The 15,109-nt window shown below is 37.7% G+C and overlaps 1 protein-coding gene across 1 annotated transcript in view; it reads left to right on the top strand.

Moving 5' to 3' along the window:
* The first annotated feature begins 477 nt into the window (after positions 1–477).
* CCDC7 (coiled-coil domain containing 7) overlaps positions 478–15,109 on the top strand; it is a 149,687-nt gene continuing 135,055 nt past the window's right edge. The window contains 3 exon segments of the mRNA XM_073218869.1: positions 478–712; positions 715–767; positions 1,925–2,017. Of these exon segments, the coding sequence (XP_073074970.1) occupies positions 490–712; positions 715–767; positions 1,925–2,017 (369 nt within the window). The 5' untranslated portion in view covers positions 478–489.

Here is a 15,109-nt window from a genome sequence, read left to right as displayed (position 1 = left end):
CCATTCTGTACTTCCTTATCCCGGCATGATTTTGGTGCTGCCTTGATACTACTCTGCTGATAACCTTGGGTGTAAACTATTAATCCTATGGGAATACTGATATATATTTAGGGTATATATTAATTAAAAAATAACAGAAAGCTAAGAATAAAATTTTACAGTTTTCTGAAAATATTCTTTCACTGCTTCCACTGTGTTCCTCCCTACTTTTACCCTCCCATCCTAAGTGCCCACACATAAATCAGCCTTCAGTGACCTCTAGGGATTTCTCACCAGTTTTCCTTTTTTTTTCAGAAAAAAAATGTGTTATTATTTGTTAGGAATGTTTCCCTCTACATTTGGTAAATTTTATAGCATTGATTTTGGTATTCAGAATCTTCAGGGCAATTGATAACCTTGACATCATTTTAAATCTGAAATTTAATGTTTTATTCACAGGAAGGAATACAGTTTTTACATCTACAATTCGGAAGCTAAGTAAATAATAAAATGAAACCAGCAAGACATCTGTTTGGCACTAGTAATAAATTGGCAAGTGCTCCAGAATTAATTAATAGAAAAGGACTACTTAATTCACCATTGTCTCCTAAACCAATGGAAAGACTTAGTGCAAAATTAGTACGTGATAAACTTGACCCAGTGGTCTTAAGATCTCCACCAACAGGAGAATCCATCGTAAGGTTTGCTTTGCCCATTCCATCAAGTAAGACAAAGCAGTAATAGCAGAAGGTGAATTGATCAGAAAAATTAATGAACATCTGAAGATGGTAAGACATTTGTTAGTCCCTGTGTTGGGCGTCCCCATGACCATCCCAGGTTTAGTGATTTCCTAGGAGGACTCACTGGCCTCAGCATGTAGTAGCATCGATGACTATTATTTATTACAGTGAAGGATACAAAGCAGAATCAGCAAAAGGAAAAGGAACATAGGGTGGAATCTGGAGAAAACCAGGTCCAGGCTTCCACGGTTCTTCTCTCTTTAGAGTCACACAGAGCATGCTCAATTTCTCCAATACACATTATGACAACACATGTGAAATGTCTATTGGAGAAGCTCATTAGAGACTCAGTGCCTAGGGTTTTATTGGGGGTTGGTTCTCTATGTACTTTCTGCCCAGCATGTACCAAAATTCCATTCTCCTTGAAGGAAAGCAGGTGTTCAGCATAAATCACATATTTGTACAGTTTAGGGACAGTGAGCCACTGTCAGTTAGTGAATGGTGGGAACCCTCCTGAAATCCAGTCCAAGGCCAACCTTGCAAACAGGTGCTTCTAAGGATAGACCTAAGTTCATGCCTGCTATGTGAATTCTTCTCTGCACTTTAGAAACGTTAGCTCTTAGTGTTGGGGGATAAAATTTCCCTTTCTCTGAGTTTATTTTTGCACAGTCATCCAGAATTGAATTGTAAATAGTTCAATTTACAAGTAAGAACAATGAGAAATAGTACAAATGTGAAAAGAATATAGTTTGCTAAACTTCTAAAATACAAGTTTACTCAAAGTTTGAGGGGTCAGTTTAGTGAATCCCCTTTAAAAATCTGTTATTTTCCCATCTCCATCTCTGTTTTGCCCACTCTTTTCAAAGAAGAAAGTCGAGTCAGATTTTGAGGAATACTTTGGTGGTAAGTAGAGCTGATGCTTTAATCATTCATAGACCTTTCCCTTTTAGATGTCTGTCAACACAGAAATGGAAGAGTCATAGGGCATTTCTCCATTGCTATGGAGTAGAGTCAGGACTGTTGCTCATCACTTCTTCATGATAGTATGAAATGGGGCATGAGATGGGCAATGTAAGTTTACAGTATTGGAAGAAATGAGTCTTATTGCTAAAAAGGTCCTGACATTGTTGATTAAATATCTTTTTACATTTAATATAATAATATTAAACTATGAAAGTACTCACTTTGCTTTGATTTTCTCATAGATTGTTTCTACTTTGGAAAACACTTATGGGTTTAACATTAAAAATGAAAAAAAAACAGTTGAGGAGTTAGAAGATGAAGAATTATCTTTCTCTGTAAGTAATGTGTAACTCTAACGTAGACACATTACACTGGAAAGAGTTAAGATTTTCTTTTGGAGTCAATATATGTTCTCAGAATTAATTCCCCATCCATGAAAATAGTCCTGTTAGAAAACTTGAAAGTAGTGTACTGGGTTTTTACATCCTCTCCCAACATTTATCTTAAAGTTTAATTAAGATGTATCTATATCTTAAGCCTACTTTTATTTCTGGTGCTTCTGTTTAATTTTTAAATATGGTTGGCTGTAGGTAGTAGATGTATAGTCATTACCATGTTAAGAAAGTATTCTTCTATTTCTAGTTTGCTTAATAAAAAAGCTAAAGAGGTTATTTAGTTTTAACAAATGTTTTTGTTGTACATATTGAAGTTATGTAAACATTAAGATAACTGTGTGGTTCTCCTTCAACCTATTGAGCTGAATTATTTAACGTATTTCATGATATTCAACTGTAATACACTTTACTCATAGAGTATTATTCTTCTATTTCATAATGACTTTTGTTAGTTAGGGATTAGTTTGGCTCCATGTAATAAAACACCTATGTTGAGTCTTTCAATCCATGAATATGGTATGTCTCTCCATTTATTTAGGTCTGATTTGATTTCTTTCATCAGCATTTTGTAATTTTCATCATACAGATCCTGTACAGGATTTTTTATACATTTTAAAACATTTATACATCAATGTTTCATGCTTTTGGAATGATTTTAATGGCAGTATGTTTTTTTTTTTTTTTTGAGAGGGCATCTCTCATATTTATTGATCAAATGGTTGTTAACAACAATAAAATTCAGTATAGGGGGGTCAATGCTCAATGTACAATCATTAATCCATCTCAAGCCTAATTCTCGTCAGTCTCCAATCTTCTGAAGCATAACGAACAAGTTCTTACATGGTGAACGAATTCTTACAGAGTGAATAAATTCTTACATGGTGAACAGTACAAGGGCATTCATCACAGAAACTTTCGGTTTTGATCATGCAATATGACCTATAAACCATCAGGTCAAATATGAATATTCATTTGATTTTTGTACTTGATTTATATGTTGATCTCACATTTCTCCTATTATTATTATTATTTTTATTTTTAATAAAATGCTGAAGTGGTAGGTAGATGCAAGATAAAGGTAGAAAACATAGTTTAGTGCTGTAAGAAGGCAAATATAGATGATCAGATGATCAGGTGTGTGCCTATGGACTAAGTATTAATCCAGGCTAGACAAGGGCAGCAAGACATCCACGGATGCAGAAGATTTCTCTCAAAGCAGGGGGGGTGAGGTTCTGAGCCTCACCTCTGTTGATCCCCAAATTCTCACCTGATGGCCCCCCTGCGACTGTGCTTGTCTTAGGTTGTTCCTCCCTTGAGGAATCTTACCCGTCTCTGGCTAACCAGTCATCTTCCGGGGCCATACAGGGAAATGTAAAGTTGGTAAGTGAGAGAGAAGCCATATTGTTTGCAAAGGTTAGCTTTTTACTTCTTTGCAGATTTATGCCCTGTGGCTTCTATGCCCAGCACTTGTCTCGAGGTATCTTTACCACCTGGAGGAATTATGATACTCGGTAAATTCGATATGAGGCACGAATTCTATTTAAGGGTTGTAATTAGGAAGGAAGAAGAAAAGCTATAGATGTAGCATATGAAGGAAACTTGGGAGGATTGATTATTTCTTTGACATATCTTCTTGTATAGTACCTTAAGTATGTATAGGTTTTAAACTACTAACTAATTTGCACACACATATTAACATAATAGGAATACGGTGACATAAACAAAGCAAATCTATAATTACCATCCATCTCCAGTGAAGCCAAGAAAACCATTTAGGCACCCTAGGCATTTGTGAAAATTTATCTATGATATGATGGATATTGTCCAACTGTACTTGAACCATCAGACAAATTAAAGCAGCCCATTTCTGGGATCTGTTCACATCCCATATGTTCTTTTAACCATAGATAGTCTATAGTCATGAGATTTTGGGGTGCTACAACTTGCACCCCTCCCAACTCCTGGTTGAGTTCCAACAGTACAGATCCAGTCAAATTCGTTGTCTCACTGTATGCACATGCCAGCCTAGACATCTCCCTCCTCCTTCTTATGGCAAGTCCAGGAGACGGTGGGCTGGATGCAGCCACAACCGCAGCATCGTCTGGATCCCTGTGGAGGCTTTTTGATGATCATCCCCTGGCACGAGTCCTCCAGAGAGTGCTGATGCCGGAAGCTCCTCCTCATATCGTATCTTAGTTCATTTTCTGGGTATCCAAGCTAGGCCTTGATCTTCTGCATAGAAACAAACAGACCCTTTGCCCACACTTTGACATGCCCTCTATACCACTGTGCAGAACTCATTGGAGGTCAGCACACAGTAACTGCTTTCTTTTTTTTTTTTAATTAAGAGAAAGGAATATTATCAGAAAAGAGTACCTCCATAGCTGATCATCTGACACCCTTTAAGTGATCAACATTAAGGATATTTAAAGCATGCGTTGATCTTTGATTTACCAATAGTTTTATCCTGTTAAGGAGTAATCCCCCTTTTCTTTCTTTCTTTCTTTTTTTTTTTAAAATTTTTAATCTACACTTACCTGAAGAATACTATGTTTACTATGCTCTCCCCTATATCAGGTCCCCCCTAACAACCACATTACGGTTACTGTCCATCAGCTTAGCAAAATGTGGTAGAGTCACTACTTGTCCTCTCTGTGTTGTGCAGCCCACCCTCCCCTTTCTCCCTCCCCCCCATGCATGCTAATCTTAATACCCCCTTCTTCTTCCCCCCCCTTATCCCTCCCTGCCCACCCATCCTCCCCAGTTCCTTTCCCTTTGGTACCTGTTAGTCCATTTTTGGGTTCTGTAATTCTGCTGCTGTTTTGTTCCTTCAGTTTTTCCTTTGTTCCTATACTCCTCAGATGAGTGAAATCATTTGGTATTTCTCTTTCTCCGCTTGGCTTATTTCACTGAGCATAATACTCTCCAGCTCCATCCATGTTGCTGCAAATGGTTGGATTTTTCCACTTCTTATGGCTGAGTAGTATTCCATTGTGTATATGTACCACATCTTCTTTATCCATTCATCTACAGATGGACATTTAGGTTGCTTCCAATTCTTGGCTATTGTAAATAGTGCTGCGATAAACATAGGAGTGCATCTGTCTTTCTCAAACTTGATTGCTGCGTTCTTAGGGTAAATTCCTAGGAGTGGAATTCCTGGGTCAAATGGTAGGTCTGTTTTGAGCATTTTGATGCACCTCCATACTGCTTTCCACAATGGTTGAACTAATTTACATTCCCACCAGCAGTGTAGGAGGGTTCCCCTTTCTCCACAGCCTCGCCAACATTTGTTGTTGTTTGTCTTTTGGATGGCAGCTATCCTTACTGGTGTGAGGTGATACCTCATTGTAGTTTTAATTTGCATTTCTCTGATAATTAGCGATGTGGAGCATCTTTTCATGTGTCTCTTGGCCATCTGTATTTCTTTTTTGGAGAACTGTCTGTTCAGTTCCTCTGCCCATTTTTTAATTGGGTTATTTGTTTTTTGTTTGTTGAGGCATGTGAGCTCTTTATATATTCTGGACGTCAAGCCTTTATCAGATCTGTCATTTTCAAATATATTCTCCCATACTGTAGGGTTCCTTTTTGTTCTAGGCAGTATGTTTTTAAAATCAGTTTCCACACGTTTGTTACTATCATATATAAATATGATTGCTTTATGTATCCTGACCTTATGTGTTGCAAACTTGCTTACTGTACTTTTTTCATTCTAGGAGTTTTTCTTTAGATTTATTGGGATTTTCTATATAAACAATTTTATCATCTTTATATAGGGGCAATATTATTTCTCCTGTCCAGTCTGAATACTTTTTTTTTCTTTTCTTGATTCATTGTGCAGGCTCAGGTTTCCAGAATTATATTAGTAAAAGTGAAGAGAGCAGTCAGAATAACTCATTCTGACTGCTTCTTCCAGAAAAGGGTGGAAATTCAGTTCCGATTTGTTCCACCAGCTCCACTCTGGTGGGGAAATTGGAGTGCCAATTACTACTTCCAGGCAGATGGTGGAGATTCACTCTCCACTCAGCCCTACTGACACCACCTAGTGAAGGAAATCAAGGACCAGCTTTCGCTGCCACATTATTTTTCAGGTCTGTTGACACATGTGGGTGGTGGTGCAGTGTTTTCCTTAGTATTTGAATCAAGTAGGATAGGCATTGTCTAAAAGGTTTTGTGTTATGTTAGAGATCACTTTTCACAGTCCTTTAGCTTAGGAGTTGTTTTTCTGGTCTGTGTTTATTGGCAGTTCCAGGTTGCAGGCTTTTCCAGAGGCCCATCCAATTTATATGTATATAAAAAGAAAACCCAAAGAACTCATGGTTTCCTCAAGCACTGGGAACCTTGCTTCTTTTTACCTTTCAGAATTTTCCTGTGTTGGTTTGTTGTACTTTCAGTGGTATTTTAGCTGTAGAAATGAGGATTAAAGGAATGGGCCTAGTTCATCATGGCCAGAAGTCCAAAATTATTTATCTTTGATACAGTTGTATGTTCTGATGTCTACTTTGTCTGATAACAGCTTTCTTATAATTAGTCATTGCATATTTTCTTTCAAACTTTATTTTCAAACACATCTATACTGTGTGTCTCTTTGAAATAGCATGTAGTTGAGTCTTGATTTCTAAAAAAAATTTTAATTAAGGCATTATTGATATACACTCTTATGAAGGTTTCACATGAAAAAACAATGTGGTTACTACATTTACCCATATTATCAAGTCCCCACCCATACCCCAATGCAGTCACTGTCCCAGTGTAGTAAGATGCCAGATTCACTATTTGCCTTTTCTGTGCTACACTGTTTTCCCCGTGGTCCCCCACACCATGTTTACTAACCATAATACTGCTCAATCCCATTCTCCCTCCTTCCCCACCTGCCCTCCCACAACCCTCCCCTTTGGTAACAACTAGTTCCTTCTTGGAGTCTCTGCATCTGCTGCTATTTTGTTCCTTCAGATTTGTTGTTATACTCCACAAATGAGAGAAATCATTTGGCACTTGTCTTTCTCCTCCTGGCTTATTTCACTGAGCATAATATCCTCCAGCTCCATCCATGTTGTTGCAAATGGTAGAATTTGTTTGTTTCTTATGGCTAAATAGTATTCCATTGTGTATATGTACTACCTCTTCTTTATCCATTCATTTACTGATGGACACTTCAGTTGCTCCCATATCTTGGCTATTGTAAATCGTGCTGCAATAAATATATGGGTACATATGTCTCTTTGAATCTGAGAAGGTGTATTCTTTGGGCAAATTCCAAGGAGTGGGATTCCCGAGTCAAATGGTATTTCTGTTTTTAGTTTTTTGAGGAACATCCATATTGCTTTCCGCAATGGTTGAACTAGCTTACATTCCTGCCAGCACTGTAGGAGGGTTCCCCTTTCTCCACATTATTGCCAGCATTTGTTGTTCTTAGTCTTTTGCATGCTGGCCATCCTTATTGGTGTGAGGTGATATCTCATTGTGGTAATTTGCATTTCCCTGATGATTAGTGATGTGGAGCATCTTTTCATGTGCCTGTTGGCCATCTGAATTTCTTCTTTGGAGAACTGTCTCTTCATATCCTCTGCCCATTTTTAATCGGGTTATTTGCTTTTTGGGTGTTGAGGTGTCTAAGTTCTTTATATATTTTTGGATGTTAACCCCTTCTTGGATATGTCATCTTACAAATATGTTCTGTTGCTGGTATCCTTTGCCATACGGACAATTTTTAGTTTGATGTAGTCCCATGAGTTCATTTTTGCTTTTGTTTCCCTCGCTCAAGGATATGCGTTTAGGAAGAAGTTGCTCAGGCTTATATTCATGAGATTTTTGCCTATGTTGTCTTCTGAGAGTTTTATGGTTTCATTACTTACATTCAGGTCTTTGATCCATTTTGAGTTTACTTTTGTGTATGGCATTAAACAATAAACCAGTTTCATTCTCTTGAATATAGCTATCAAGTTTTGCCAACACCAGCTGTTGAAGAGGCTGTCATTTCCACCTTTATGATTGGCTCCTTTATCATTTATTAATTGACCATATATGGTTGGGTTTATATCAGGGCACTCTAGTCTGTTCCATTGGTCTATGGGTCTGTTCTTGTGCCAGTACCAAATTGTCTTGATTACTGTTACTTTGTAGTAGAGCTTGAATTTGGGCAGCATAATCCCCCCAGCTTTATTCTTCCTTCTCAGGATTGCTTTGGCTATTCGGGGTCTTTTGTGGTTCCATATGAATTTTAGAACTATTTGCTCTAGTTCATTGAAGAATGTTGTAGGTATGTTGATAGGGATTGCATTGAATCTGAAGATTGCTTTAGGCAGGATGGCCATTTTGACAATATTAATTCTTCTTATCCATGAGCACGGGATGTGTGTCCATTTATTGGTATCTTCTCTAATTTCTCTCATGAGTGTCTTGTAGTTTTCAGAGTATAGGTCTTTAATTTTCTTGGTTAGGTTTATTCCTAGGTATTTCATTCTTTTTGATACAATTGTGAATGGAATTGTTTCCCTCATTTCTCTTTCTGCTACTTCATAATTAGTATATAGGAATGCAACAGATTTCTGTGTATTAATTTTGTATCCTGCAACTTTTCTGAATTCAGATATTAGCTCTAGTAGTTTGGGAGTGGATTCTTTAGGGTTTTTTATATACAATGTCATGGCATCTGCAAACAGTGATAGTTCAACTTGTTCTTTGCCAATCTGGATGCCTTTTATTTCTATGTGTTTTCTGGTTACTGTGGCTAATACTTCTAGAACTGTGTTGAATAAACGTGGGGAGAGTGGGCCTTCTTGTCTTGTTCCCGATCTTTAAGGAAAGGCTTTCAACTTCTCGCTATTAAGTGTGATGTTTGCTGTGGGTTTGTTATATATGGTCTTTGATATATTGAGGTACTTGCCCTCTATTCCCATTTTGTTGAGAGTTTATTATGAATGGATGTTGAATTTTGTTGAATGCTTTTTCAGCATTTATGGAGATAATCATGTGTTTTTTGTCCTTTTTGTTGATATGGTAGATGATGTTGACTGATTTTCTAATATTGTACCAACCTAGCATCCCTGGAATAAATCCTACTTGATCATAATGCATGATCTTTGATGTATTTTTTAATTCGGTTTGCTAATATTTTGTTGAATGTTTTTGCATCTGTGTTCATCAGGGATATTGGTCTGTAAGTTTCTTTTTTTGTGGTGTCTTTGCCTGATTTTGGTATTAGAGTGATGCTGGCTTCAGAGAATGTGTTTGGGAATATTCCCTCCTCTTCTACGTTTTGGAAAACTTTAAGGTGGATGGGTACTAGGTCTTCACTAAATGTTTGGTAAAATTCAGCAGTGAAGCGTCTGTTCCACCTGTTTTGTTCTTTGGTAGTTTTTTAATTCCCAGTTCAATTTCGTTGCTGGTAATTGGTCTGTTCTGATTTTCTGTTCCTTCCTGGGTAATCCTTGAAAGGTTGTATTTTTCTAGACAGTTGTCCATTTCTTCTAGGTTTTCTAGTTTGTTAGCATATAATTTTTCTTAGTATTCTCTAATAATTTTTGTATTTCTGTGGTGTCCGTAGTGACTATTCTGTTCTCATTCTGAATCTGTTTATGTGTGTAGAGACTCTTTTTTTCTAGATAAGTCTTGCTAGAGGTTTATCTATTTTGTTTATTTTCTCAAATAACCAGCTGCTGCCTTCACTGATTCTTTCTATTGTTTTATTCTTCTCAATTATATTTATTTCTGCTGTGATTTTTATTATGTCCTTCCTTCTACTGACTTCTGGCATCATTTGTTCATTATCTAGTTTCATTAATTATGAGTTTAGACTGTTCATATGGGATTGTTCTTCTTTTCTGAGGTAGGCCAGTATTGCATTATAGTTCCCTCTTGGCACAGCCTTTGCTAAATTCCACAGATTTTGCAGTGTTGAATTATTATCATCATTTGTGTGCACATATTGCTTGATCTCTGTTTTTATTTGGTTATTGATCCATTGGTTATTTAGGAGCAGGTAGTGAAGCCTTCATGTGCTTGTGGGCTTTTTCATTTTCTTTCTGTAATTTATTTCTACTTTCATACCTTTGTGGTCTGAGAAGCTGGTTGGTACAATTTCAAACTTTTTGAATTTACTGAGGCTCTTTTTGTGGCTTAGTATATGATCTGTTCTTGGAAATGTTTCATGTGGCCTTGAGAAGAAAGTGTATCCTGCTGCTTTTAGGTGTACAGTTATGTTGATGTCTGTTAGATCTATCTGTTGTAATGTGTTGCTCAATGCCTCTGTCTGCTTACTTATTTTCTGTCTGGTTGATCTGTCCTTTGGAGTGAGTGATGTGTTGAAGTCTCCTAAAATGAATGCATTGCATTCTGTTTCCCCTTCTAATGCTCTTAGTATTTGTTTCACATCTTTAGGTGCACCTGTGTTGGGTGCATAGATATTTATAATGGTTATATCCTCTTATTGGATTGACCCCTTTATCATTATGTAATGTCCTTCATTGTCTCTTGTGACTTTCTTTGTTTTGAAGTCTATTTTGTCTCATAAAAGTACTGTAACTCCTGCTTTTTTCTCCCTATTAGTTGCATGAAATATCTTTTCCCATTCCTTCACTTTTTGTCTGTGTATGTCTTTGGGTTTAAAGTGAGTCTCTTATAGGCAGCATATAGATGGGTCTTGTTTCTTAGTCCATTCAGTGACTCTATGTCATTTGATTGGTGCATTCACACCATTTATATGTAGGGTGATTATTGATAGGTATGTACTTATTGCCATTGCAGGCTTTAGATTTGTGGTTCCAATGGTTCAAGGGCAACTTCCTTACTACCTGTGAGTCTAACTTAACTCACTTAATTTGCTATTACAGATACAGTCTAAAGGTTCTTTTTATTTTTCTTGTCCATTCTTTGTATGTTAGGTATCAGATTCTGTAATCTTTGTCTGTGCCTTGACTGACTTTGAGGGTAGTTAATTTTATTTTGTGTTTGCTTAGTAAGTAATTGTTTTACTTTCTTTACTGTGGTTTTATTACCTCTGGTGACAGCTTTTTAGCCTTAGGAACACCTCCCTCTATAGCAGTCCATCCAAAATACACTGTAGAGACAGTTTGTGGGAATTAAATTCTCTCAGCTTTTGCTCATCTGGAAATTGTTTAATCCCTCCTTCAAATTTAAATGATAATCTTGCTGGGTGGAGTATTCTTGGTTTGTGGCCCTTCTGCTTCATTGCATTAAATATGTCATGTCACTCCCTTCTGGCCTGTATGTTTTCTGCTGAGAAGTCTGATGATAGCCTGATGGACTTTCCTTTGTTTGTGATCTTTTTCTCTGTCTGGCTGCTTTTAATAGTCTGTCCTTATCCTTGATCCTTGCCATTTTAATTATTATATGTCTTGGTGTTGTCTTCCTTGTGTCCCTTGTGTTGGGATATCTGCATATCTCCATGGCCTGAGAGACTACTGTCTTCCCTAGATTTGGGAAGTTTTCAGCAATTACCTCTTCAAAGACACTTTTTATTCCTTTTTTTCTGTCTCTTCTTCTTCTGCTACCTCTATAATATGAATATTGTTCCATTTGGATTAGTCACACAGTTCTCTCAATATTCTTTCATTCCTAGAGATCCTTTTTTCTCTCTGTGCTTCAGCTTCTTTGTATTCCTCTTCTCTAATTTCTATTTCATTTATTGTCTCTTCCACCATATCTAATCTGCCTTTAAATCCCTCCATTGTGTTCTGTAATGATTGGATCTCAATCCTGAATTCTTTCCTGAGTTCTTGCATATTTTTCTTTACCTCCATGAGCATGTTCATGATTTTCATTTTGAAGTCTCTTTTAGGAAGATGGAAGAGTTTAGTTTCACTTAGCCTTTTCTCTAGTGTTTGTGGAATTTTGGTTTGAACTAGGTTTCTTTGATGTTTCATATTTGTGTGTGGTGCCCTTTATTTCCCAGAAGCTCTAGTCTCTGGAGCTGCTCAGCCCCTGGAGCAACATCAGGGGTCACAGTGGAGTGATATTGTTGCCTCGGGAGAGCAAAGAGCTGTTTCCTGCTTTCTGGCTGCTATGCTTGCCTCCACTGTCAAAACCATTGGGCTGAACACACAGGTGTAAGCCTCTGTGGTTTGTGTTTGTAGCTGCCGTATGCAGGGCTTCCCTCTGGCTTGCCTGACACCAGGGCAGGGGCTGCCAGTTTGCGAGCCAGGTGCAGTCTGGCCAGGAGGAAGGCACAGCAGGCTGCATATCATGGTGGGGGGCCTTGGAGTTGCATAGCCAGCCAGGGGCATGGAGTGCCTGATGCTCCTGAAAATTCCCAACCTGCCAGGCAGTGTGTGCCCAGACAATTTTGTCTACCTGTCATTTCTCCTTAGCAGTAAGCTGTGTGCAGTCCTTGCCCCTTTAGCAGCCCTTTCACTGTTAGTAAGTCTCTGAGACTGCCTGCCTTTCTTTGTCCCAGAGCAGCCAGATATGGATCACTATTTTCCACAAGCAGCTGGAATCTCAGTCTCTTCATGTATTCCACCTATTTTAGCTTTCCAACCCCACTAAATCACCAGAGCACCATGCAATATAGGTTTGTGCTTCCAGAGCATATCTCCAGGGCTAGGTATTCAGCAGTCCCAGGCCTCCACTCCCTCCCTGATCCATTTCTCTTCCTCCCGCTGGTGAGCTGGGGTGGGGGAAGGGCTTGGATCCCCCTGGATCGTGATCATGGTTTTGGTGTGTTACCTTGTTCCGAGAGGTCTGTTCTTTTCTCTAGGTGCATGCAGTCTGGCACAGCCTTCTTTCCTATTGCTCTTTCAGGATTAGTTGTATTAATTATATTTTCATTTTATGTATAGTTTTAGGAAGAGGCCTCTGTCTCACCTCTCATGCCACCATCTTTAATCCCAACTCTGAATCTGTAATTTTTAAATTAGATCTCAAGCTTTTTAGATTACATTTAGAAGAACATTGAAAACTGCGGTATAATGTTTTGTTTTCTAAAGAATTCTTGCCCTTTCTTTTCTCACATTTGGTTTGATAGACGAGTAATTCTCATTTCTCTAAAAATGAGTTGATTAGAAACTGATATCTGCATTTAATTAGGCTAAATTATTGTTTGATTTGTCTAATCTGCAATCTCACCTATTGCTGCTTCCCCTGAGGGGCTGATTTGATTTTTCCAGTATTTTTGCTGGCAGTAATTTGGACTTCAATTTTAAATACTTTTGGTTTACATTTTGGTTCATCTCTGGCAGAGCTATAAAATACAATTCCACAAGCACATGCAGCATGAGAGATTTCTCTTCTCTTTAGCTCTTGTAACTCTGGGGAGGTGAAATCTTGGGGCAAAATACCTTTGAAACTGAAGTCAGTCAAAGGGAGAAATAAAGTTTAAGAAACATTTATTCCGTAGAAGCAGCTGTCCTGTATCTTTTTTGACCTGGCTTGCACAGCAGAGTAAAAAACTCCACTGTACCTCCCTGGTCCCTCACTGACCCTTGTAATTACTTGTGGATATGGAGATGGACTACTACTCTCTACCCCTTGTAAATACCTATTGATATGGAGATGAACTGGAGCCAGGCAAGAGATTCTGGAAATATTGCAATTTACCCACACTGCACTTTTTTATAGTTATGTATTTGCCCCCACAGTGAAACTGCAAAGCATTATCTTTGTCCCAAAAATCTCTCTTGTAAACCCTTTGCAGTCAGTTCTGTTCTCTTACCCTGGCCCCTGACAACCACTGATCTATCACTATAGTTTTGCTTTTTCTAGAGTTTCATATGAATAAAATCATACAGAATGTAGTCTTTTTCATCTAGCTTCCACTCCACCATTATAATGTTTTTGAGATTCATCCATGTTGTTCTGTGTATCAGTAGTTTGTTCATTTTATTGTGAAGAGTATTTCATTGTGTGGGTTGTTGGATCCTATAGCTATTTTGGCTATTTTGAATGAAACTTCTATGAACATTTTTATATGTCTTTGTGTGATAATTACTTAGGAATATGATTGGTGGGTTATATATATATATATATATATCATAACTGAAAATATGTTTAACTTTATGAGCAATTGCTAAACATGGCAGGACCATGTTGTGTTGTGTTCTTACCATCTTTGTATGAGTTCCAGTGTTCCCATATCCTTTCCAAAATTGGTATTGCCAGTCTTTCTAATTTTGGCTATTCCAAAATGGAGGTATTTTGGCCTCTTTTTCAGCCACGTTATGGCAAATTGAGTTTGATGGGAGAAAAATGGGTGGGTTGAGTGACTTGCTTCAGGAGCTCTTCCTTATTCCAGTTAATCTGCTAGTCTGAATGGCTGTAAAACACTCATCTGATTTTTCTTCATCCTTTGAATTCTGTTATTGAATGGCAGGTCTGTCTTGTGACTGTGCACAGTAGAACAAGTACTGTTCTCTGTCTAGTGCTCCCCCATCAGGTATGGATATGTCCTTGGTTCCTTGCTCGTTAACATAGAGTTCTTCTGTGCAATTCAAGCCATTAGATTTCCCTTGTGTTCTCTCCTTTTCATAATCTGCAAAGAAAAGTTATAATTATTTCATTTTATGCATTTTTTCTTTATAGGATGTTAATACTGAAGTGAAGGCCTTCCATTTTTTTGTACATTTCTGCCCCCTTTTAAGGATTTTTTTCAGAATTTCTGCCCAACAACTTGTTTTTTTCTCTTTGGCCTGATTGTACATAGCTACCCTTATTGGTAAGGGAGTCTGGGAAACTTATTATTAGCTATGTACATTGCCATCTGGAAGAAATTTGAGGTCCTTTTAGTAAGGAAGTTAAAAATCAATATAAGGTAGGTAACTAGTAGCCTCTATTATAATGATATTCTACTTATCTCACAACACTACTATTGTCATAATTTTTTATTGTTTCAATATCCATGAGGAAGATCTTTCCATAATCTGCATCTCTCTTCACAGAATTTCTTTCCTCCAGTGATCATGTCTTCTACCTCAACCACTAGCTGACAAAATAATATTCTCTACTCCTTGTTGTTACTGATAACTATAATTTTCCCATTATTTAAATTTCAGTTATCCAAATCTCTGGCCACTGTCT

This window comes from Manis javanica, chromosome 2, assembly GCF_040802235.1.
Source record: "Manis javanica isolate MJ-LG chromosome 2, MJ_LKY, whole genome shotgun sequence".
NCBI classification, from domain to species: Eukaryota; Metazoa; Chordata; class Mammalia; order Pholidota; family Manidae; genus Manis; species Manis javanica.
The sequence above is the reverse complement of the archived record's forward strand: the minus strand, read 5'-3'. Positions and strand labels throughout refer to the sequence as shown.